We start from the raw sequence: 24,836 nt of genomic DNA, 5'->3' as shown, positions 1-24,836 counted from the left end.
ATACATGTACCTTAGTCTCCTTCAACTTTCTTCCATGTTTCCCTACCACCCTTCAGGCAAATAATATTATAAAAACAGTAGGTTTTTTTTTTTTTCCATGTTTCTTCATCAGGAAGTATGAAGAAACCTATTGTAATAACCTATTGTTCCTATTATAATAGCACTTGTAGCACAAACACATACTATGAAGACAGCCAGGATTTCATGACATTTGCCAACTATGTCATGACACAATGTTATTGAGTGACAAGAGAAATTCCAGAAAAAAAATGGCAGTTGGGTAACAGGCTAATACACCACACATAGAAAGGAATGATATGATTTAACATCTGGCATCTACTTTTTTTTCTAATATAGAAAACAGTTTTAATACAAAAAGAAATAAATATATTTATTGGACAAAATGGAAGAAACATAATTAGCAAGTTGTACATGTTTTACAAAATTAAAATAACATTGATATCCATGTCAAAACACACCACGAAAAGAGAAAAATTACCTTTTCATTTTGTAATCCATCCCTTGGCCCAACTTCTACAATCTTGATGTAATCAGGCAGTCCAGATGCTTGAGATTCCTGAAATAAAAATCAACACTGAAACACAAAACAATGAAGGTCACCAAGATCAAAGCTACAGCTTGTACTTGTCCTCTCATATGATTCTGGGTATAAAATCATATTGTCAACATTAGGTTTGCTCACTGCCTTTAAAAATCTGTGAGAACACGTTCCACACCTTGAGTTAGGGAATAAATTTAAAAGTAGAAGTTATCCATGTGCATGTTCCACTGCTCCTCTGAGGCCACAAATGTTTATTATAAAAATGTACATAAAATCATAAATGAACATTGTGTTTTACAGAGTGAGAAATATTCCCATTTCAAAAAGCTTCTCAACAAAAAATCCAGTCGTCTAAACTTCTAACTGAATGTTCTCAATTTAACTGAACAGTTACTCCTCTGTAAATGTTTGCAAGACTAGGCTATAAATCTGAGAAGAACAGAGCAGTCAAGAAATGCTGAAGATATTATTAATGAAAGATGAAAGTAATTCCTCTGCCTGAAGACAAAGGTTTTAAAGATGGATTTAAAGGAGAACAAGGAAGGCCCCTGATAGACAAGAAAAAGAATTTTCCAGGTGTAAGAGCAGCTCTGGAAAGGCAGGAGGCAGATAGTAACAGGGGGAAAGGAAGGCAGAGGCAAGGTCAAAGGCCTAAGGAGAGCAAGGGGAGCTGGAGGGAAGGAAGGAGAAACAAGAGCAGAAAAGCAGGTGAAGGGAAATGAAACTTCCTTTTTTATTATTTAGCTGCTCTGTTATTGAATCAAGTTGACAGGTGTGGCAGTCAACCTAACCTGGGCCGTTAAGTCCTGAGACAGTTCAGAGCAGTTGCTTAGACTGACCCCTGAAAGCCATCTGTCTTTAAAAACACATCAAACGGCCAACTTGGGGCACACAGCCTGCGCCCGAAGGAGCAGATAGGAGGGACGCAGGTGGTCTCACCAGGAGCTCTGGAGATGCCTCTTTTCTGTATTGCACCAAATACAGAATCCAATCCAGTTGTATCCCATAGTGTTGGAAGCCCGTGCTGGGATCAGTCTGATGTACCTGTGGTACAGCTGCCCCTGCTGCACCCACAACCTCCCCTGCAAGGGGAGTCGAACACTGCTGGAAGCTGGCCCAGAGGATAGATCCCACCCACGGGAGTTGCAGCTCACCCAGAGACCACAAGTCACTTCTGCAGCATGTAAATACAGCCACAAAGCTCGCATCATCCACAACCAGATGAAAAACCCATTTTTCATCCCTCCCTGGATAGTATCATCAGAGCTGTTTCAACCAAACGGACACTAATTTCTCCTCAAGGTAAAGGAAAAGGAGCACTGCTACAGCACCTTTGGTTTCCCCCTGCGTTGTCGGTGCCCATGGATTAAAGTAAATTCTCTGCAGCAACAGCTGCAATACTAGCCAAAATACAACAAACATATTTCAGAGCATTTGCTGAATATTTATCTGAGCCCAGTAAAAAGAATGGGAAACAGCTGTAGAGTATCTATCTGATCACGTGGAACATCTGGTAAGTTAAAACTCTGCCAGGCTGTGCTAAGCCCACACTCACTGACAGTATAAACCTACTTAAATGTGAAGGTAAAACCTTCACATCTGTTGCATATTGTTTCTCTTTTTTTTTAAGTTATTTTCACAAATATGGCACCGCTTCAGCACTACGGGCATAAATCTGGGTTTTTTCATGATTATCAGATCCTTCTTGTTACAAGAGAGATGCCACAGCTGTGCTATGAGTAAAACTGTGACGGGGAAAAAAAAAAAACAAAAAGAAAGAAAAAAAAATCTGAAATAGATTCTGTGAACGAAACCTTAATCTAGAGCATGAAAAATGTCCATAAAACTTCGGTGGCAAAAATGTTCAATTTCTAGGCCAAAGCCTGTAAATCCTACTCAGTTCCTACTGTGGTAAAACTTTTGCTGAAATCAAAGAGCTGTACCTGTCTTTACAGAACAGTTCACACAGCTAGAGCACGTGCAGCAGCCATTCACACAGATGGTCAGGGGATGTCTGCAACCCTTGGGTTTTGTACGGGACAGTTTAGAACGGACATGGCAGAAGGTATTGAAGTATTAATTTCTACTCTCCACCTGTGATATTAGAGGCATATAATCTCTTTGAGCCACAGTTCAGTTCTCTCAACACATGATTTTCTCTATAGCCTTCCTGTCCACTGGTCAAACTTCACTGTTCTTGAGCCCAGCACTGAGAACTGTGTATGAGATGATTCTCACAGTGGAAACTCCAGGCAGTAGTACAGACAACTCCTTGCATTCTTCAAGCTGATGAAATCTAACAGCTTTGAGTAAACACCCTAGTTCTTAGTCTAGAAGAGTCTTTGCACTGAATTTCATCTCACTTCATCTACAGCACATTGATTGCTCCTGTCTTCAGGGTCACTTGGTGCCTCCTGTGTGCTATTCAGTGTTATACTGATAATGTCTTCTGTCTTCCTGCCATCAGCAGATCTTACCACCTTGATGTTTCCTGGTGAAAACATCTGGACTAACACAATTGCCATATTTTACTACAAACATATATTATCTCAAAAAATTTGGGTTAGTGCTATAGAAGAAACATGTCTTTAAAGGACCCAAGGAGCTCCACCAGCAATGTCTTTAATAAATCTGCTTTCAACATTATGTCTTATTTCCTCCTCAGCCAGCTTCTTACACATCTCACAAATCCTGTTCTGATCTTCTTCCTCAGCTTAACTAATAATTTCTCTCATGCTGCATTGCTGAAGCCCCGATAACGCACAAGTAAAAGGGAGGCAGAATACTTAGTTCAGGCCCCTTAGGATGCATTTTACAGGGCATAATTACTGGATAAAAACTCAGAAACAAATCAGAGACTCTGTGAGTACACACATACCATCTTCTACAAGAAGGCTCTAGCATTTTTCTGTTGTGTAGCTCAAGTTGAATCAGAGGAGCAAAGGAGTACCCTTTCACCTTAATCTCATCTGGCCTATGAACGCTCAGTAACTAGCCTTTAGGACATTCTTCCAAGAGGTTGGAGATATATACTTGACCATGTTGTTGAGGAGAAAAAAGACACTCTCTGCTTTCCTGGGTAGTCTTCTGACCACAGAATATTTGGTTTCAATACCTTGAAACACAGATGAAGATGTCACCTGAACCAGAAGCCACATGCTGTGACAAGCTGAATGCCATCTGCACTCAGTAGGCAAGCTTCAGATCCACAGAACAAAGTCTTTCAAAACCCGCATAGCATTTAAACTCTTCTCCATTTAACATCAAGATGGCATTAGACCCTAACCAGGTCTCAGGCTTCCTGAATCGAGGAATCAAGTCCCCCAAAATTCTTAACTGGAGGTTTCCAAATGTGCACCATCCCCTTGGGTAAAAGGAAGGATTTTCAGGACCAACAATGAGAAAAGCTTAGAGAAGTCTGACACCTTCAAGTATGACATTAAATAGTTTACAGATAATAAATAGAAAATAGAAATAGAAAATAGGAAAATGAAAAATAAATCCATATTCCAAGGTAATGAAAAAAGGTGAACCTTACATAAATACAGAAGTAGTTAAATTAAACACTGAGCATGTCAGGTAAATAATTCTGTTTCAAAAAAATATTTACTACATTGTATTCCATCAAGTATTTTCATGTAGCACAGTATAAAAAGTAGTTGTGGTAAACATTTAGAGGTGACTGCTTATTGAATTATATAATGGCTATGTTAAAAAGTAATGACTACCAAAGTACAATGTTTGCAATATCAAAAAGGAAAGAGTTGACACGAAAGACTAAAAGCCTGGAAAATTTGTTTTTTCCATGTATCAATCCTTGCCAAGGGAGAACAAAAAGCATATAAAACCACACAAAAAAAAACCCCTGCCTCCTTCAAAACAGATTGCAGCCAAAGGATTTTTTTTTTTAAATGGAAAAGGAAAACTACACCATTCAGCTTGAGACACTGAAAGCCAAATTTCTGTATGGAAACATTTTCCCTCAGTTATAAATAGCTGAAAATTCAAGTTTATTATAGAAATCCTAGTAACCCTTAATTAGCGTAGTATAATCTTCTTAATGTTGCCATAAATGTAATCCAATTAAATAAACACATTTTTTAAGGTCTGTCACTGCTTCAGAACTTCTAGTAAAGGTGCTGAGGTTCATTCAGCCTTCTGATTTTCAGTCCATGCAGCTCATTCACATGGGTACTAATAGCACCGGCAAATATTACCCATATCTGTTGGAAAAACAACTGAAAGGGCCCAAAAGTAAGGAAGAAGCATCTGGAGGTTCAGGTGTTTCCATCTTTCTAACCAAGGGAAGATGAAGCTCTGCTTTCCTTTTCCACAAGGTGGTGTTCTGGCACAGAGGACAACTGAGCAAAGGTAGGTTCAAGCTTGTCGGTGGAAGAATTATTCAGGAGAGCAGTTTCAAACAAGGATCAGCAGAGAGGTGGCATCAGGACGCCACACAATTATGTGCGGTGACATGGACAAATGCCCAAAGACTGAGACAAGGTTATAAGATAAAGAATACAACTGCCAGAAAGAGAACAAAGAAAATAATGGTCAATCTTCTGAACACACAGGTGTCTCTAAATTTTATAAAACATAAAGGAGACAAAGGAATTAATTTCTTAGTACATAATCAAAGAATGATTGTAAGTGGTATTGCAGAGACTTGTTTATGGAGTTCACACTACTGGAAGGCAGATACAAAAGATACTCAGTCCCAAGTCACCTAGGGGGAAAATGTATAAGATTCACTTGTGAGAAATAAATATTCAATACAGATACTCAGAAGACAGTGGGATAGACCTGGTGAATATCCCTTCATAAAGATAAACTATTTGTCCTAGAACTTCTTCCATAGGCTGCTGACATGAGCACTGGGAGAACAGTAGCCAGGAACAGGACATGACTAGCAAAGAAACCTCATCAACCCTTGAGAAGCTTTCATTAAGTGATTTTTTTTCATATGATATCACCACATTCTCATGACCTGAAAGATAACATAGAAATACAACAAAGCAGTTGTAAGTGCTTTAAACAACAGGATTGGAATTCAAAATTCCTGACATGCTAGAAAAAAAATACAATGCATTTCAATAAAAGCAATAAATAACACAACATTTAAGGCTTATTGCATCCAACACTGTCTAATTAGAACAAGTTTTGCATGCTGGCTCTTGGAAATTCTATCTTGCTAATCTCCCGGTTTTGATAATTTTGACCCCCAGAAAGAGATTTTTTGTAAAACAGAGGATTGAGAGTACATAACAAATAGTTCTATAGAAAAGGACTGAGATATTAAAATTAATAACAAACTGCATATGAGTCAATAACATCATTCAAGGAAAAAAAAAAGGAAGAAATGTCAACTCTAATACTAGGCTATAAACAGGAATGACATAAATAAAACAGTAGCCTGTCACTTAACAAGTAGAAATACTGTGTCTAGTTTTGGACTTCCTCCTTCAAAATAGAATTCAATCAATCTGAGATCATCCATAGGAGGGAAAAATAAAAATTTCAAACAATTCTTTACAGAATGAAATTAGTTAAATGCACTTATCTGGAGTAAACAAAATAATCATTGAGGTCAGAAGGGACCTCTAGAGATCATCGAGTTCAACCATCTTTCCTCAGAGCAGGGCCAACTAAAGAAGGTTGCCCAGAAACATGTTCAGATGGATCTTGAATATTAGCAAAGATGGGGACTCCTGGGCAGCCTGTTCTAGTGTTGACCACCCTCAGTAAAACACTTTTCTGATCTTTAAATGGAATTTATTGTACTTCAGTTTGTGCCCACTTCCTCCTGGCCTATCAGTGACTGTCTTCATTATTTACCCCACCAGGCATATGACAGATCCCCCTGAGTCTTCTCCAGGTCAAACACTCTTAGCTTTCTCAGCCTCTCCTCATATGACAGATGCTCCATTAATCGTCTTCATGGCCCTTGCTAGATCTTTTCCAGTATGCCTATGTCTCTCATACTGGGGATTAAACCTACAGGTATTACTTTAGTCCAACTCCACAAATTTAATTTGAAAGTGCTTACAACTTTTATTAGAGGCCTTGTTTGAGTTCATGAAAGAGTAGTGACATACGTATATCAAGAGATTACTTGGACTGAGAATTCTCTGTAGGGATTTCTATTATAAAGTAATTGCTTTAATATTTCTACTGTCATTTCCATTAATTATTAAATTCTAACATAGTCTGTTAGTACACTTATTAAATTGTTGCATTCATATGAAAACAGAAGAAGTATGATTCACAGGAGATACACGAAACGATACACAGGAGAATTCAACTAAACTATAAATGCTTATGCTGCTGGAATGGTCAGTTGTTTGATCTAACCCTGTTTACAAATAGGACTTTAATGATAAAGACAAAGGTCATAAAGTGCAAATATTATTAGTTAAAAATGGGAAAAAACTATAACTTTTCCTTATAAACTAGAAAATAATCATTCATAAAAATAACTCTATCAAATGAGCAGAATTCTAATGAAGTGACGGTTCAAAAGCTAACAAATAACATTAATAGGGAATGCTGGGAATGCTCCAGAGATTGTATGAAAATGTTGCCATGTTAAGAATAAAGCTAGAAAATGACACAAAACTAGAAAATTCTAGTCACACACTTAACTATGCTACTTAAAAAAAAACCCCACCAAAATACCATCTCTATATTACTATTCTTTTTGAAAATCCTTTAGAATATGTCTTCCAAAGCTACACAAGACAACGTTTAAGAGTGGTATTCAACTTGAGGTTAAGAAACCACTGCTCACTTCTGTCTAAACATATGTACCTGGAGTCATTCTGGTCTCCAAGAGCTGGTCAGGAAGGGCACGAGTACTATTTTGCCCATTTACTGTGGGTTTCATTTCAAGTCTATCAAGATGTCTATACACTACAGGCCATCTTAAAAGTCACTAGAGAGATCTGTTGGGCAAGTGAACTGAGCTTCTAAATAGTTGCCCCCATGCAAGTGTCTTAAAGCATGCTAGATGTCTAAATTCCCATTGCAGCTGAAGAAGCTTTATTTAATATTGCTGATGGAGATAAAGAATAATTCAGGTCACCCTAAGGTTCACACCTAGTAGTTGGTGATCTCAACCATCAGGTTTGCATAACTGCTTGGGGTCTGACCACCGCTCCAGAAGGAAACAGGACCTCTGTATGTTCTACCATGTACAGGATATGCCTGCTCCATAAGGTTGTCTCATATAGCCTAGGTGTTTCAAATGGCATTGGGCACCTATGTTTAAGCAACTGAATCCTGTCCTAGGTCTGTGCTGGTTATCAGGCCTTCAGTTGTGGTAGACACCTACTTAATTCAGATGTCTTAGTCCCAAGGAGACATCTGCCACAAATGAACTATATATCATCTACTGAGTTATCAAGAGAAATCGGAAGAACTTCCTTTGAGTTCCTCTAGGAGTTCAATAGGTGATACAATCTTTTCATCATTCTAAATTAACTTTTCAGCTGTTCTTGCTGACATGATTCCCAATCCATTCCATCTTAGTCTCTGAGCTCTTCCTCACTGAAAACCTGGAATACAGGAGAGAGGATATTACATTACCCCTTGTAGCAGATCATTTCAATTTAAAATACACTCACAGGAACTGATACCTCATATATTAATAATTTTCAAGGTACATAAAAGCAACATATAGCACATGGATATTTAAGCAGCATCAGTCCAAAGAAAAGGAATCTAATTCCTGTTTTAGAGCACCTCTTTGGAGCAACTGGCCTGATTTCTGACCAAGCTACTCATTAGAAGCAATTCATATCAACTGAATTCTTACCACTTTGTTTTCCTGTAATTCCTCTGTAAGCAGAGCGTTTTCACATTTGTCCAGACCTTGACCCATGGACTGACTTTCCAGTTTGACCTTGGACCTCTCTTATCACTATGGACCTGCCTGATGGTCACTGGGCTTCATGGTCAACCCTGATTATTACCACTGGACAGAATCCTGACTCTGACTCATTGATATGCACTCCCAGCTCTAACTTTGGACCTCCCTTACAACCACAAACCTTATAACACCCGATGACAACTTGGACTCTTGCTCTTGGACTACCTTGCTCACCTCACTTAGCTACTGTGGTACTAGGCCAGGCCTGGTGACCTGCCTGCCCTGTTACCACCCTCAGCCCCACTCCCTTAGAGAGCTGCTGCCCCTCACTGGTCCCTGACAATCAAACAGAGAGAAAATTCTTATTTTAGAGTTAACTGTGATATCTAAACTTTGATCCCTGACATCCAGTTCAGACATATACTGCTTCAGCATTTCTTTACCCCAAGTCATACATCCTCAGAGCAGAATGCAGCCTATTTCTCCCTCTCTGCCCCTATCTATCAGCTGTACTTAAAAACAAAGTGTTGTAGTTGTTAATGGCTAACACTGTTAGGTAGAAGCTTTGTTGATGGAGGGCAGTAATATCACATGCTCCAGACTAGAGCAGCTGCAGTCATAAACTACAGCTGAAAGTTAGTGTTTTGTGCATTAACTGTCTTTGATCCTGTTGCGCCATCTCCTTACCCAGTGGAGGCTACAGCTATCAGATGTTATGAGAGTAACCCCAAAGGATAATGCCTTGTTTGAACAACAAACAAGGGTTCAGCATGAAAAAATACATCAAAATCCAGCTAACAGTAAAAGAGCTCTGTCTGATACTCAAATACATCCCCGCTCATAAAAGAGAAAACTGAGGCATGATACCCAGTTGTGCTAAATCACTTCCTGCTCAGAGAATCACCAGAGGGGTACTAAGTGTGCAAACCTGTTTCTCAGCACCAAATCTCCCAGGTCTTAGCAAAATGTAACAAGATGTAGCAAATCAAATACACGACCCCTTCCTATATAAAAGGACATTGCTTGCAGGCCAAATACAAAATAGCACATTTTCCAAAGAGTTACAGAGTTAATAAATCAATATAATAGCTGTTTGCAGGCATCTTAACAGAAGGAATAAGAGAAGGAATTCCTCACTTCTCGGTCTATTTTCCTTTATACTAGATCAGAAGAGGTCAACTCTCACACACTTTGTGTGAAACACCTGCTGAATATTGTTTTCTATTATTTGGAGTTTACCCTTTCGCTTACAGTGGATGTGCTTAGCTGCTCAGAGATGCAAAAACCTGAAGCTCCCTCCAACACATAATTTGCCTTTGTATAATCAATTCAGGTGAACTCAGCCTGAACTATGAGCACACATTGACTGATACCCTGTCTCACTCTGGTTTGTTTAGCTGATAGGAAAGTCATACATTTGAATACTGTTTGGAGGCATCTACTTCATTTTTATTCTTAAAGCATAAAAATAAGGTCTAATAATTTATTAATACATTTTAAAATACACAAAAGAATGAAAGTTATTTTGTTGCACTTTTCATATCACATCAAAGACTAAACTGATGCTCATTCTTAGACTACTCCTCGTTTTGCCCTTTCATGAGGAAGCTCCAAGTTCAGAAGAAATAAACAGACTTAAAGATGCCTCATTGTTATTTCACCGTGTCCCAGGTTTGGAATACATTCTGAAACTGTTAACCTTAGTCAAGCAAATTACATGGTCCACCATACTGATCTTGCAACAATATTATCCTGTATTATTCTTTATGACCTCAGTTTCTTCATAAACTGAATTTTCTTCTTGATGTCTCCCCTACTTGAAGAGAACACAGAATGCAACAGTATTTCTTAAAAAACTGAACAGCTACACTGAGCTTCTACACTGTGCCCAGTGTTTTTCCAGTAGCAATTCATGAACCATGAATTGTTAGCCCATATTCTTTAGCTTCAGTTCTGATTGAGTCCTTGCCTCCCAACTTCTCATCTACTGCTTTCAACACCCAAAACTGTGCAAGCCACAGATACAGTGAAATTACAGATCACAAATTAAACAGTGGTTTTATTTCAGGGACACAGTGATGGCTATGAAGGATAGAAAAATAAAAGCTATTATTTCCCACCTTATATAATGACAAAGACCAAAATCTGTTAAGACAACGTATTCAAAATATAAATAATCATAAACAAACATATCATCATTACTTAAAATAAAATTAGCGTTATTATTTCAAATAGTAGAAATAAATATTATGGGTGAACGCAGGCATATAAATAGCACCATTATGTATTTTATTGAGGTTTAATCATATTGTTCTTCAAATATTTTGATATCTCAATTTTTAAAAAGCCAGCAAAAGTATACTGGGAAATACATACAACAATTATGATAGTGTCAAGATAGTTGCAGATCCCTAGAAGCCTTTCCCTCTAGTAAGCAACAGTAAGAAATGTGAAAGCTTGAATTGCATAGTTACTCTTTTTAAATTGTGATTATTGAAATTACGACAGTCTATCCTACATTCTAACTATACTGCCAAGCATAACAATTTATTACACGTCAATAGAGAGACACGCAAACATTTCTGGAGGTCGTGGCTTCACATTTGTCGAATGCCAGCTCCAGTGGACCAGAAAATTCCACAGGCAGATGCAGGCTACCAAAACGGCTGTTCTGACAGCCCTGCAAAAAAGAAATCTGTTGAACTGAGGACTGAATGTCTAACAGAAGGAGCAGTTAGTTCTAAGGGCAACCACAAACCATGTCCGATTCTCTGCCATTTAGCTGGGTGTTCTGAAAAAAAAGTAGCTGCCTTACAGGACAAATGCTCAGAAAAATAAAAATTGAGCCCAAATACTGTTCACAGTCTTTGAAAACAAAGAAATTCCGTCTTCATATTCATGTCTGTGTTTTGCATAAAACTATCCACAACCCGACAGAATAAAAAAATAGACCATATCTGTTAAATAACACTCTCCTGGATGAGTTTGCACTTTCTGAATTATCCCTGACGACTTGTCATCTTCTCAAAAACATTTGTTGCTGTTTTCAGCAGATGTAGAGCATGTGGAATTGCAGAGGTTTGAATACAAGTGTCAACTGCAGCTAACAGTTCACACAACCTAAAAGCAGACAGATGTGCTGTAGTCACAGATAATTTTGGAAAACTCACAAAATAGTGATGAAGGGAATGTATTGCTAGAGTCAGGTGGCAGCAGAAGCATAGACGAACACAGACGTGTGTTACAACAGAATCATTAAGAGTAAGCAGTACTAGAGGTCTCTGTTGTTAATAAGAGGCCAGCACAGCCAGGCACTGTAGCAAAAATTAAAAATGTATTTTCAGGACATGGTGTATACATTACCTTTTTCTATTTCCCTAAATGCTTCCCTTGGCTAACAAGCAGCATTTCTCCATTAACCAAGTTGATTTGCAGCCAACTCACTTTCATCCATATCCCTATCTTGGTCAAAGTCTGGAAAAGCAATTATATGCTGCCATCTGGGCTGGATGAAAAGGATACAGCGAACTGAGATCAACAGCATACTGATGACACTGGAGCCAAAACCTCCCACACTTTCCTTTACTATTATTTATGGTAATAGTATTATGGTGTGTATGGTGTTTTACAGGCAAGACTGAAGACAGAATTCTAGAAGGCAGAAAGAGGGGTGTTTTTCTATACACAGTGAAAAAGCAGAGGCATGATCATCCTCACAAGACCAACATGTGAAAGTAATTTGCCCTTTATAAAGCTTTGGGATATCAATGGGGAGAAAAAAGGAAAACATTGACAAGCCAGCCCATCCACCCTATCAGATAAGTCTCTTTAAAAACCTCATTCACAATAAAAGTGAGTTATGCGTAGATCTTAAAGAACTAATGTAAAAATTTGGAAGTAAATCAACTATTCTCAATTATTATTGTCATCAAAATCACCTTCTGTGTCCAAAGGTGGTGCCTAAAAGATCAAGGAAATCTTTAATTCAAGTACAGCTGGCCCACCACTATGTTTTCCATAGCTCTCTTCCCAAAAGACACTGATAAAAATGACAGTAGTTTAATGGATATTTATTTAGCCACTGTTGGCAACTCATCCTTCAGGAGAGTTCAAAATTTATAAAGCTCTTTAGAAAAATAACATCTGTAAAGTGTTACCATAATAATTTCCCAATAGTAGGAAGGAAATTATGGTATCTAGAACACCACACTGAACTTGATGTTATAAAAATGTTCCATTTTCACAATGGAGTCAGTCAAATGTGAGCATATTTGAAGACTATAATTTTCTGCCCATTTAACTGATAGTAATTAAAGCTATTGAAAATTTTCCTTATGTGCAATTCAGAAAAAAGACAGATATAATGCCTTATTTTAAAAATAATAATTGTAAAATGCTTTATCCTTTTTTATAAACTTATTAAAAAGTATTCATATTATAATGATACGTCACAGCTTCTGCTCAACTGGTTAAATTTGCAATCTATTATATTAAATAGTAATTTAGTAAGATTTTAGCATGTTCTTAACATGGAAGCCTGAAAACAGTGGGGTAGAACAAGCAGAAGAAAATGTACTGGTACTGGAGAAACTATAAAAAAACTAAAATTAGATCATGTTAGTTCAGATTATTTGAGAAGACTTAGGGTTGTTGTGACAAAATGAATCATGAGATTTCCTAATTTTTTGTTTCATCCACTTCCAGACTTCACAAATTTAGGAAGATTTTTTTTTTTCAGACTCCATATTCTGGATATGAAGTTGTACAACAGATGAGAAAGGAACACGCATTGTCATAAAACTGGTAATAAGACCACTGGGTCTAAGCACAAACTAAGCTAAAAAAACAACCTAATGGTATTACCATTAGCTGTACTTTCATATCACCATGACACATAATCTTGAACAAATTATTGTTCTAGACTCTGATGATAGATAATACTACTTAGGGACTAAATGGCAATACAGCCATACCACTTGCTAAGCTCAAAATGCCCTGAAATGTTCTTAACAGCAGCATTCAATGGGACTTTAAGACACGTGAACTTAGGTATCTACAAATTTATGTCTACAGCTGTGTTAGGTATCACAATACAGTCAATTTATACAATGTCTTAGTTCTCTAAACACAGCATGTGGGACACAGGACCTAGGACTTTTGTGGTAGGTGGAGGTAAAGTCAGATATTGTAGGGCATCTTAAATAGCATCACCAAGAAAGCATGGCCAGCTGAATCAAACCACTGTATGACACATCTCAGCCAAGTAGTAAAGGCACAAGTCAGATGGCTAATTGCAGGCACCCAGTGTGTTTGAGATGCATCCCACTTAACTTCCAGCTATTGTGTCAGAGGGCACAGATCTCCCATCAATTTTGTTTGATATCTGCCAACCCTGAAAGCCATCACAGCTACCTTAGGGCATCTCACATGGCATCAAACAACTGTGCTTAGGCAACTGAATCAAGTCCTGAATACCAAAAACTGGCAGGGAGACAATTCTCAGTCACCAGTTGATTCCTCTCTGTATAGCCAACAGCCAGCTGGTTTAAAAACTTAACTTTCCATCTTCTTCATACCATTCAGGCAAAAGTGACAAACACTGGGGCGGGGGACTTGCCTATTCTCTCTCTTTCCTCAATAAATTCTTCATGTAAGCTGTTTTGTTTTATATGAAGCCAATATATAGTTCAATTCAAATTATGTTTCCAGGTTTTTAAAAATTCAGCTGTGATCAGCTGTGGATTCTGTTAAATCTTTTTCCTAATCCCTTATTGCATATGATATACCTTCATCACTTACCTTGCTCCCCCATTTCTCACATACTAACACCTATATTTAATCTCATCTTAACTACTTGCATTAAAAGTAAACCCTAAAGCCACTACAGTTCCTTTCCAGATGCTGCTGTTGAATTATTTCCCTGTGGGTTTCACCTAACATTCCACCAATGTCCTCTGGCGCTTCACTCCACACATCCCATGCATTCAAAGCCTTTAAACCTTTTTTTCCAAGAAACTCATAAACTAACACCTTTATTCCCATACAAAACAGCTAACATCTGTGGACAAAAAAACCCAGTCAAACAAAGAAGAGTTCCCTACCCAGCACATTTTTTTTTTTTACCAAGGCATCTTTTAGCAGTGTTTTCATGTAACAATTTTTTTTTGTTCACAAAGGCTGTTGGGAATCACTCTCATAAGTATATTTAACCCAAATAACAAATTCAAATGTAATATAACAATTGAGTAGCTTTAATTCATTTAGCCCAAACCATAAAATAAATCTCTATTTAAGAAGGGAATTATCTAAAAATATCAGCCACAACATTCTGACAGTAAATATAATTTCTTTCTTACCACCTGCATCATCTTTTTCATCTTTTGCAATGTTAGAACTTTTTCCCAAACTATGACTGAAATCTTCACCCTCAATTATTATGTCTAACTCTGTAAAAGTCAGAAAAGCCATGAGCTTATTACTTCCAACCATAATACCTTAGGATTTAAAAGCAACCCTTAAAACTATCCCTGAAATGTATTCTCCTGAAATGTAAATCATGTATTTATGTTTTCTGGTTCCTCTGGAGTGATTGATTAAAAGACAGCCAGAAAAATAAAGTGTGTATCTGATTCATAACCAAATATTTGTATCTGATTCTGATTCACAACCCAATATTTAATCAACACTTTAATTACTACTTATGTCACTATCAGTATATCACAAAACAGAAAAAAATCTTTTATCTGCACTGCACTACTTAGGAGTTTTTTGAAATTTCAGCCCGAAAAGGGCTATACAAGTGTGTATTAATACAGCAGTAATAGAATACTTCCCTTTGGCTGAAAAGCAAAAAAAGCTGAATTAGCTTTCCTGGTATTCAGCACAGTAGGAAAATCTGATTTTGATCATGGAGCTACAGGCCTCATACTCCATGCTCTTATCTCAGAAATTCCAAATCAGCCTATAAAGCAACTTTTCTCAGTTTCCATATCCTGATGAGTTTTCCTATGTGACAGAAGATGGATGAATTAGATAGCCAGAGAGAACCCGTCCCTATAAACTTGTGCCTGATAGCTTTTTGTTCCCCTTCTTAGTATTCTTTTGTTCCAGTATTTTCTGAGGCTCAGGTAATTGATGAGCCTTACTGAGCACACAGTACTTCACTACATTCTACATCAAGGTCCAGAGATGCATTATAACATGCCCTGGCACACACTGTAAGGTGGTACACATTCCCCAGCGAGCTCACAATACACACACTATCTTTAATACACATTTCTCTTTCATACTTCATTTATCTTTTAAAATATACATTTGGGGAGAAAGAGGAATGCTAAAGAAAATATTTCACCTTTGTTAAATGAATGAGAGTACTAAACAATAGAAGAGAACTCAACACAGCCTGAAGTATTCAGTAACTACTTTTCTGAAGTCCCCAACAGTGTCTTTAAACATTAACTCCTTCCACATCTGACACATCAAAGGATCTCAATAACCTTCAATTCCTAAAATTGTAGAGAACCATCACCTTGGTTAAACACCTCAAATATTTATGCTGCAAAAGAGCAGAGGGTGACAAGAACTCATTTCAGCTTTAACTCTGGACTGTACCTACACTGCAAGAGTTTTCCATTGTGTGATGAGAAAATCAGTCTCGCATAGAATCTGAAATTCAAACACAGTTTTTCACAAACAACTGAATCTTCCAACCCAGAATTTGAGCAACCTTTTCCCTGTGAAATACAATAAAAAGGTCCTAGCATTAAACTTGAGAGTAGATAAGTGTTTAACTATTTTCGGTACCCAGCATTCCCCCTTTAAGCTAAATCTAAGCAAAAAAAAACCCACTAACTTGAGATCTAAGCCACTATAGAGATGCCTCTTACCACTATTTATTAGTCATATCATCAGACTACATCAGATACAACATTCAATTAATTAGGAGCAGTAAATATTTTGCTTTTGAAAACTGTGTCTGACCAACTGGCAAGCCTTTCACCAGTCTTAGAAGGCACTTGTGAGATTTCCTTACCAAAAATAGAAGCTAGAAGATCCACAAATTGTAAATAAAATCCTTATTAACACCTGAGACTGATAATATTCCCATTTATTTCAGTAAAAATTAAATTTAGATCTGAGGCAAATCACTTATCTTCACTCTCAGGCAAGGCAATGAGAAACTAAATTTTAAAAAATTATCTCAAGATGTATGAGTTTTAAAATGCTGATTTGACACATTGGGGTATCTGAAATTAATCTTCTTCCTTGAGGAAAAGAACATCACTGTGCTCATATGTAGTCTTTGAAGGAAGTGGAGGTGGAACAACTTGAAAACAGGATCTCACCAAAAACCAGATGTTGGATCTGAAATTTCCTGTGTATTTTTTTAATTCCCAGATTTGCAGAATGAGATCTGTAAAATCCTTTACAACATTTTCAGCTGTATTATAAAGTTCTAAACCCACATAATAATCCTAATATAGCATAAATCTGTATCAATGTGATGGTTTAGCCCTGGCTGGAGGCCAGACACCGACCAAAGTCAGTCTATTATTCCCCTTCTTAGTTGGACGGAGGAGAAAATATATATTAAGAGGCTCGGGAGACAAAATAAGGACAGGGAGAGATGACTCTGTCAACAATGACATGGGCAAAACAGACTCAAAACAAAGTGAAGAAGAGAGAAACTACCTAATTTATTACACTACACTACAAAGAACAGTAAAACCGGAGTCAGGAGCGTGAGCAGATCTTAAAACAAAGGCAACCAGATCTTAAAACACTTTCCCCACACCACTCCCTTCTTAGCAGACTCAGAATTTTGCTCCCTTCTTCCCCCCGCTCGCAGTACAGGGGGGCAGGGACTGGGAAAAAATGGGGTTCTTGGTTCCTTCTTCATGAGCTGTTTTCCTTTTCCAGATCTTAAGAAACCTCTAACCTCCCTCCCCACTCCCTTCTTAGCAGACTTCACTCTAGTCATGATTTCACTTCCTTCTTCCCTCTGCTCGCAGCACAGGGTGGCAGGGACTGGGAGATGGGGACTTCCGTCAGTCCCTTGCAAGTTGGTTTCCTTCTCGGCCGGGGTTGGGGGTGGGGGGGCATTCATTCCACACCCTCCCCCTGCTGCACAGTGGGGTCTCACCCACAGGACACAGTCCTCCATGAACTTCTCCAATGTGAATCCTTTCCCACAGGGCTTTATCTCTTTATCACAATGTCTCTCTGTCCCAGTCCTCCACGGGATTCCAAGCCTCTCCCCAGCAAACCTGTTCTGATACAAATATTTCTCTCTCATCTCTGTGTCTCTGATTCTCCTCATGGCTGCAAGTGCTGGTAGGGGCTTGTTCCAACATAGGGTCACAGCATCTTCTCTACGTCTCCACCTGCTCCATCCAGTGTGAAGCCCCTCCATGGGCTGCAGGTGGGGTCTCGGCCTTTTCCATGGGTTTCTCCACGGGCTGCAGGGGCATCTTTCTCTCTGGCACCTGGGGCGCCTCCTCTCCTGCCCTTTCCCGGCCTTGGTGTCTGCACAGCTCGTTACATCTTCTCATTCCCTTCTCTGGTGGCAAAATGCAGCTGCTTCCGGGGATTTTTTTTCTCCTATGTGTGATTCTCAGAGGCGCTGCAATTATCTCTAGCAGCGACTTTGGCCTTGAATTGCCTGATGTTTACATTTTTGGGGACTGGCAGAGCCTTCCAGCAGCGATTTTCTGCACCCCGGTCTCTCTCTCAGCACCCAGCTCCGCAAAACTACGACAATCAACTAAAAATCTCCTGCTATCTTTCCACTATTTACAATCCAATGGCACAAACTGGAGTTAGTGACTCCATTTAGGTCAAACTTACACTTTCTTATCAGCCTCTAAACTTTTAACATCCTGTTTGGCACCTTTAGGAACCAACTACTTAGCCTTTCCAGACTTTCTTTCTTCAACATTTTATCCATCAATGTCCTTGAGCTCTTCTTCTGCAGCATAAAGAATACCTGGCTGAAAAAAATTGGCACGAGTCTCCTGACTGCATCTTCTAAAGGGAAACTCCTTTTGACTTCAAAGGAAATTTTGGAAAGAGCTCAGCAATAAACTCTCTCTACTCTGGTTAAATTCAGTGGGAGTGCATTTTTGTGTTTTATTTACTGCCTTCAGTGTCAGCATGTATCAAAAGTCATTTATCATCTCCAGTCTTCATGAAAAAATACTGCTTGCTGGTAGGAATTTAATAGTTTGTAATTTAACTCTACATTATTGCAATTCTTTCTACTTATTCTTTCTTACTATTTATTTTAAATTTAATAACTTTGCATGCTTTACATCTTCTGAACATTAAGAAAATAAAAGTTGCTTGGGAATCTCCAACAAAACAAAAGAAAAAGGATGTGATGCATCTGTCAAGAAAAAGATGCATCTACTAAGTTCTGTATTGACAAGGCCTCTGCTTTAGAGGAATATGGGCTGGAAATTTGGAATAAGTTATCATCAGTGATAAGTTATTTAGTCTTAAACTAATGAAAGTTCAGGGTGAAGACAGGGAATGAGGTAACTGTGGTGGGTAAAGCACAGAAAAAAAAAAAAGGATGCATGAACTTTGCCCCACTCAGTTAATATATTTTTGTCTATACAGATTTTATTAAGAATCTTAAAATAACAGCCATTTTAAAAGTCAAGAAACAAGAATTCTGATTCATATGATGTTCAGGACATCAAGCTCTTTTTTTCTCTATTAAAGATAAATTTTATATGCAATTTTCAGTAGGTAAAAAAAGACTGAATATAAAACAATATGTATTTCTTGCATATTGCAGTTGTCATAATAAATCAATACAGCTGTAATATTGTTGACAACAGATTTTATAGCTATTTTTAAACTCTTTTTTTAATAAATTAAATTAAAAATTAATAAACCCAAATAGTTATTTAAGAAGGGCTTGCAAATGTGAATTTGTTCTTGGAATACATAATTACGAGGAGACAAAAGGAACATGAAACACACCATGTCTCAAAAGAGTTGCTCTGAGGTGTAGCTAAAAGATTAAAATAAAACTGATACGCCTTCTCCTCCCAGGTAGCACAATACCATATGCCTCACTTTTTATGCTGCAATTTGAATCAAGAATCAGCCATCAAGTACAAGAAGTGGTTAAGACCAACACACACAAATGTCATGTGTTCTGCTGTTATTCTTGAGTTACTTCAAAAATAAATTTGAGAGGTTTCTAGCATATGTTTACAACATGACAGTACATTATAAAATATAAACTAGCAAATTAAAACTGCAAAAGACAGACACTTGTATGGATCTCTTGATCCAAGAGTGTCATGCAGAGAGGAGATGAAGGAATCTTAGGCTTTGTGTTTTAGGTCTGGATGTTTAGGCATGTACTTATAAAACACTGCATCCCTGGCACTGAAACAGAAGTTACCTGTCCAAATTAAAGGATCCAAGCTTTTGTTCATTATTTTATGTATTTAGCATGTAGAATTTGTGTTCCTTTCCAGATATAAAACTGACAATAATGTGTGCTGTGCTTTCCAATTATAGTGAATATACTGAACAAATACACTGAACAACTGTTAATAATACTCTGGGTATTGCATCCCACATGACAGCCTAAATCTGTGACAGAAATCCTAGAAGATAACAACACACACATTAGCATTATTTAGACAGATTTACGCCTCCTAGAGTCACAGCCACATCCAGCAGTGCAAAGAGACTATATAGAGTTTTATTTTTGACTCATTTTTGCTCTGCTTGGAGTGGATGGAGGCAGCCCTCAATATACCATGCAACTCCTAATACACTCCTACTACACCATACTTCTTAGTATACCTAGCTAAACATAAAAACACAAGGCTCTAAGAGAAAAATACTAATTACTTAGCTATGTTTAGCCACCACCTTCTGTTAGAGTAGGATTCACTGATTTAAAGTGACAGAAGATGAATTTTCACAAACTGACAGTCTGATCTTAAATAATTCTAGGTTTGTCAAAGTATTGCAAGCCATTAAAAGCCATTAAAAACTGGATTTGGAATTGTGTCTATTTTACATCACTTAAATATCTAGTCCTCTATTCCTTATTATATCCATTTTAAAATGTCTTAAGAACCCAATCATTTTCCCTACCATGGAAACCACGTAATCTTTTTTCTAAACCTAATTCATCAAGGTTATTTACCATCTTTATTCGGATTAGAAGGCTATTAAAGAATGCCATCGCTTTATACTTAGCTTTTACATTTCTAGTCTGTGTTTTATGTATAGACAGATTATAAGTGTGTGTTTGTGTGTGGCAACATATTCCTTTATTTTAAGCAACTCTTTCCCCTTCTTCCCTCCCTGCCTGCCCACCCTCCTGATCTTGACACTAGATATCAAAAAACCCAAAGTCATTTTACATTTCACCTCCATTTTCCTGACCATTCCAGTGGTGCAAGACTTAACTCATCCCAGCTGGAATTCAATTTCTTGACCATGACTGAGCAAAACTGAACAAGTCTCAGATACAGTCTTGTAATAGCAGTACACTTCCCTGTTTGACTAAAAATACTTGATCTACCTGAGGGCTTCATTTGTTGTTGTTTTTTTTTAACAGCTGCACTGTATTGGCAACTCATAGTCCCCCTATGATATGTGAGTATTCCAAGATTCTTTCTCTTTTTCAGTCATTTCTAACTGATAACGTCTCTGTTTCTAGTTTGGGTCTCAAGGTACCTAATCATTCTTCACCCTTGAACTTCAGCCCAGTCTTTTCCACCACTTCTTGACCCATGCAGGTCTTCCCTGTTGTGTGCTTAGCATATTCCTAATGCATTAAAACTGCATTTTAATCTACATGGAAACATCATTAAGTCTTTAGGATGAGACCAATGTCAGCTTCTCTCAGAACATTTGTCCTTCCAGTGAGAAGGTTCCTGCTAAGCTAGAGGACAGCCATCAGCAGCGGCTGAAGAGCCAGCCTTCCTCCCTGCCGCTCAACCCGAGCTTTTTACAAAACAGAACACAAAGCACATTACAAATTCCAGTCAAGTGCTATGAGTCACCATCAGTAGCAATCTCCGTCACTGTGGAAATCTCCCCAAAACTGCAACATCTACTTCTGTCTCCTTTCTAGGTAGATCCTAGTACATTCTACAGTTCTGTAAAATCCATGTCTTTAAAAAATTCTCATGTAGCTATACCACCCATTTGGTAAAATTAATCAGACCTTTAATATTACATTAATCAGAGCTATTAACAAAGAACAGCATACACTGAGGTAATGCTAAGAGAATGAAGCAGAACTAGGATTCCCTTGCACAAAACATAAGACAGCATTTCAGAAGCAATCAAGACCAAGAAATTAAGAAAACGAAGATACTGCAACAGGAATATGGTGTGCCATTGACTAGTCAGGTGTTCAATAGGGGGTTGAATAAACCCCTAGTATAAATAACAGTGAAAATTATTTCACGCTTAGTAAGTGAAATAAGCAATGATAACTAGTACATTCTATTGATGTATTAGTGAATTCTATTAATAGATATTAGAAAATTTATTTATTTTCTCTCCAGTCATTAGCTCAATTACCTTTTATTTTTCACCTCTCCTTTTCAATAACTTTGCTCCTTAAGCAACCCCATGTTTTGAAGTCAAATACAGTTGTAAAAAATACTACAAAATTGTTGGCTAAATAAAGCCAACCATCAGCCACAAAAAAAAAGCATTAAATTATTGCTGGGAAACTGTTCTTGCACCTTAAACCCCCTGTCCTACTCTCATTCTTCGTCTATCCACGTACATGTGATTACAGTGGCACCCCAATAAGTGTCTTGCATACACTAGTCAAAACAAACAAACAAAAAACCCAACAAACAATTTTTACAACCATCACTTCATCTAGTAACATTTGTAAATTACATGAAATGGAACACATTTTTGCTTGAACACAATCAGTACAGAATGCACCCAAACATAATAAAAACCTTTATGGGTTATTTAGCATCCACGTAAAAAAAAAACAAAACCAAACCTGAAATTTGGACAGATTGATGTAAAGCTAAGAAAATCACTAAAATCATCTAATAAAAATCACAGACTGAGGTAATGCAGAAGCCAATGTTAAAACATTAACAGTGACCAGCTTTGGACTTAGTGTTGGTGGGCTCAGCAGCCTGGGCAGCTTACAAACACATCAATGTGCAGGAGGAGGGTAAAGAGCAAATTGCTGTTTAGTCAGGAAGACATTCTTCTCTATCCTTGGAGGAAGAAAAATGGTGATGAAAATGAAAGAAAAGCACTGCAAAAAATGAAGCAAAAGTTACAGGCATTCATTACAATAAATAAACCTTTTTTTTTTCCCACAATCTACAGTTTTCTGGGAAGATGTTATTGCTTATCTTTGACTTCAAACCCTCTCTTTTGCAAAAGCCCTTGAACCTCTCAGATGCTTTGTCTGAGAGTGGGCAGAGACTGATGCAATCAAGTGGCATATCAAGGTATTTTGAAGGAATTTTTAAAAAAAAATGCTCATATTTTGAAAGAAAATGACGCATGGAAATTTAGCAAGGGCACATGAAGAGGATTATAGTGCTTTGCTTCCTGCCTAATGCATAAAAGTCCTTTCATTCTGTTATTGCTTTTTACACTAAGAAAACATTTTTCCACTTTTACAGTAACAACTGAAGTACTTAAGTTTGATTTTTCTCCCCAAAATTCAATGCTGGATGAACACTACTTTAGGGGAACTGTCATAGCTTGAAGTTGTATGCAGCGTATCTGTAGAAAGCTCTGTGCTCACAACAGTATTGCTTAGGGCATATGTAGCTTTTGAAATCTCAAGCTCAAACCATCTGAAGCAAAATTACAACGCTGCCAGCTTTCATGGCACTCAGAACATTTCATTTTTCATGATCTCTCCACTTCTGAAGTTACATTGCTACCTAATAATTAAATTTCACTTCCAGATGATGGAAACAAATGGAAGATGCACCCCAGGTATACCTGAAAGGTGTAGAAAACAGAAGGAAGATGTAATGAACAAGAAGTGCATTTTTTTTGAAGACATGATTTTTAAACCAATTTTGTTCTAGACTTGACTCATGTTTTTCACTGTTTGAAGCCCTGACTGATTACTGGAGTTCTACTCAGAGGAATGAAGTTCAGTCAGCATATGTCCCAAGGATAAGTGCGTTGCTACAGTAAAGGCAATGTCGCGCTCAGAACTACCTGTTTTTTTCAGTACTTTAAACTGACATCTCCTTTCAACATCCTTCCATATTTATGCAGCCTCTCCCTGAAAGCCACCCATAGCTTTCCTTTTCCTTCATTTCTTTCCTTCCAAAGCCATGATTAGTGCAGTCACGGCGTACGGTCTTCATCTGTCCCATGTGCCTCCTCACTTAACTTCCACTCCCCGCTACCCCACACCACTGGTCATGGCTGGCAGACATGACGGTGAGCAGGCACCTTTGCTCATCCCTCCGTGAACATCCGATCCTATCACCACTCAGATCATCCCGGAAAGAGGGTACAGCTGATGGATCTGCCTCCACACCCTAACAGCCTGTCCCTCGTGCTCCAGTTGAAGATATGCAAACCCTGGGGCCTGAGGCCAATACTGAGGCCTCGCCAAAATATGTCACCCTAGAGTTTTATGACTTTTCCGACAGTGGATTATAACAGGTGAGAGGGTCAGAGATGAGTGGATTTCGTTAACACTGCCTGATCCCTGCACCACTAGAGATGCCCAACCGTGTGTGCGCTACCAGTCAGATGGTTTGAAACCAGCCGTCTTCTGACACAGTGACCGGGAAAGGCCCAGCAGCACGAGGGGACGTCAGACAGGCCCCTACTCCTCCGTGCACGCCGTTACACTCGGCGGTGGCCAGCGGGAGTGCCGCCGGGCCGGGCAGGGAGAGCAGCGACGGCCGGGCGCAGGCTGGAGCGGCGGGGACGCAGGGTACGTGCGTGAAGGGCGAGGCGGCGGCGGGCCCCGGCCTCCCCCTGGCGGCGGCCGCGCCTCGCAGGGCCGGCACCATCCCATCCCTTCACCCCCGCCCGGCGATACCTGCCCGGGGTGCGGAGCCGCAGGCGGCGGTGCGGCCGGCTCCCCGATCCACAGCTGCTCCTTGAGGAGGTGCTGGTAACTGAGGCAGTGCTTCAGCGCCGACGGCACCGTGCCCATGGCGCGGCGGCGGGGCTCTCCCCGTGCGCCCGGCAGCCAGCCACAAGGCCGGTGCAGCCTCCTGCCTAGCGGAGACCCGCCAGCCCCGCGCCCGCCGCAGCCACTGGCTATAGCCGGGCCCCGACCGGCGCCTGTGATTGGCGGAGCGCGGGAGCCCGCTGCGTCGGCATCTCCGCCGCGCCCCTCCCGCGGCTGCTGCGGCAACCGCCGCCTCATCCCGCAGACCCGGCGGCCGCCGCCGA

General features: G+C 39.0%; 1 protein-coding gene across 1 annotated transcript in view; it reads right to left on the bottom strand.

The window, feature by feature from the left end:
* The window catches only part of HMGCLL1 (3-hydroxy-3-methylglutaryl-CoA lyase like 1), a gene marked incomplete at both ends in the record, with an annotated part of 78,320 nt that extends 53,726 nt beyond the window's left edge, over nt 1–24,594 (bottom strand). Inside the window, 2 exons of the mRNA XM_084261827.1 lie at nt 500–577; nt 24,478–24,594. Coding sequence (XP_084117953.1) covers nt 500–577; nt 24,478–24,594 — 195 coding nt within the window. The remainder of the gene's footprint in view (nt 1–499; nt 578–24,477) is intronic.
* Nucleotides 24,595–24,836: the final 242 nt, after the last annotated feature.

The sequence above is a fragment of the Gallinula chloropus genome, assembly GCF_964237585.1.
Source record: "Gallinula chloropus genome assembly, chromosome: 3".
NCBI classification, from domain to species: Eukaryota; Metazoa; Chordata; class Aves; order Gruiformes; family Rallidae; genus Gallinula; species Gallinula chloropus.
Note: the sequence above shows the minus strand (reverse complement) of the source record. Positions and strands in the feature narration are given on the sequence as shown.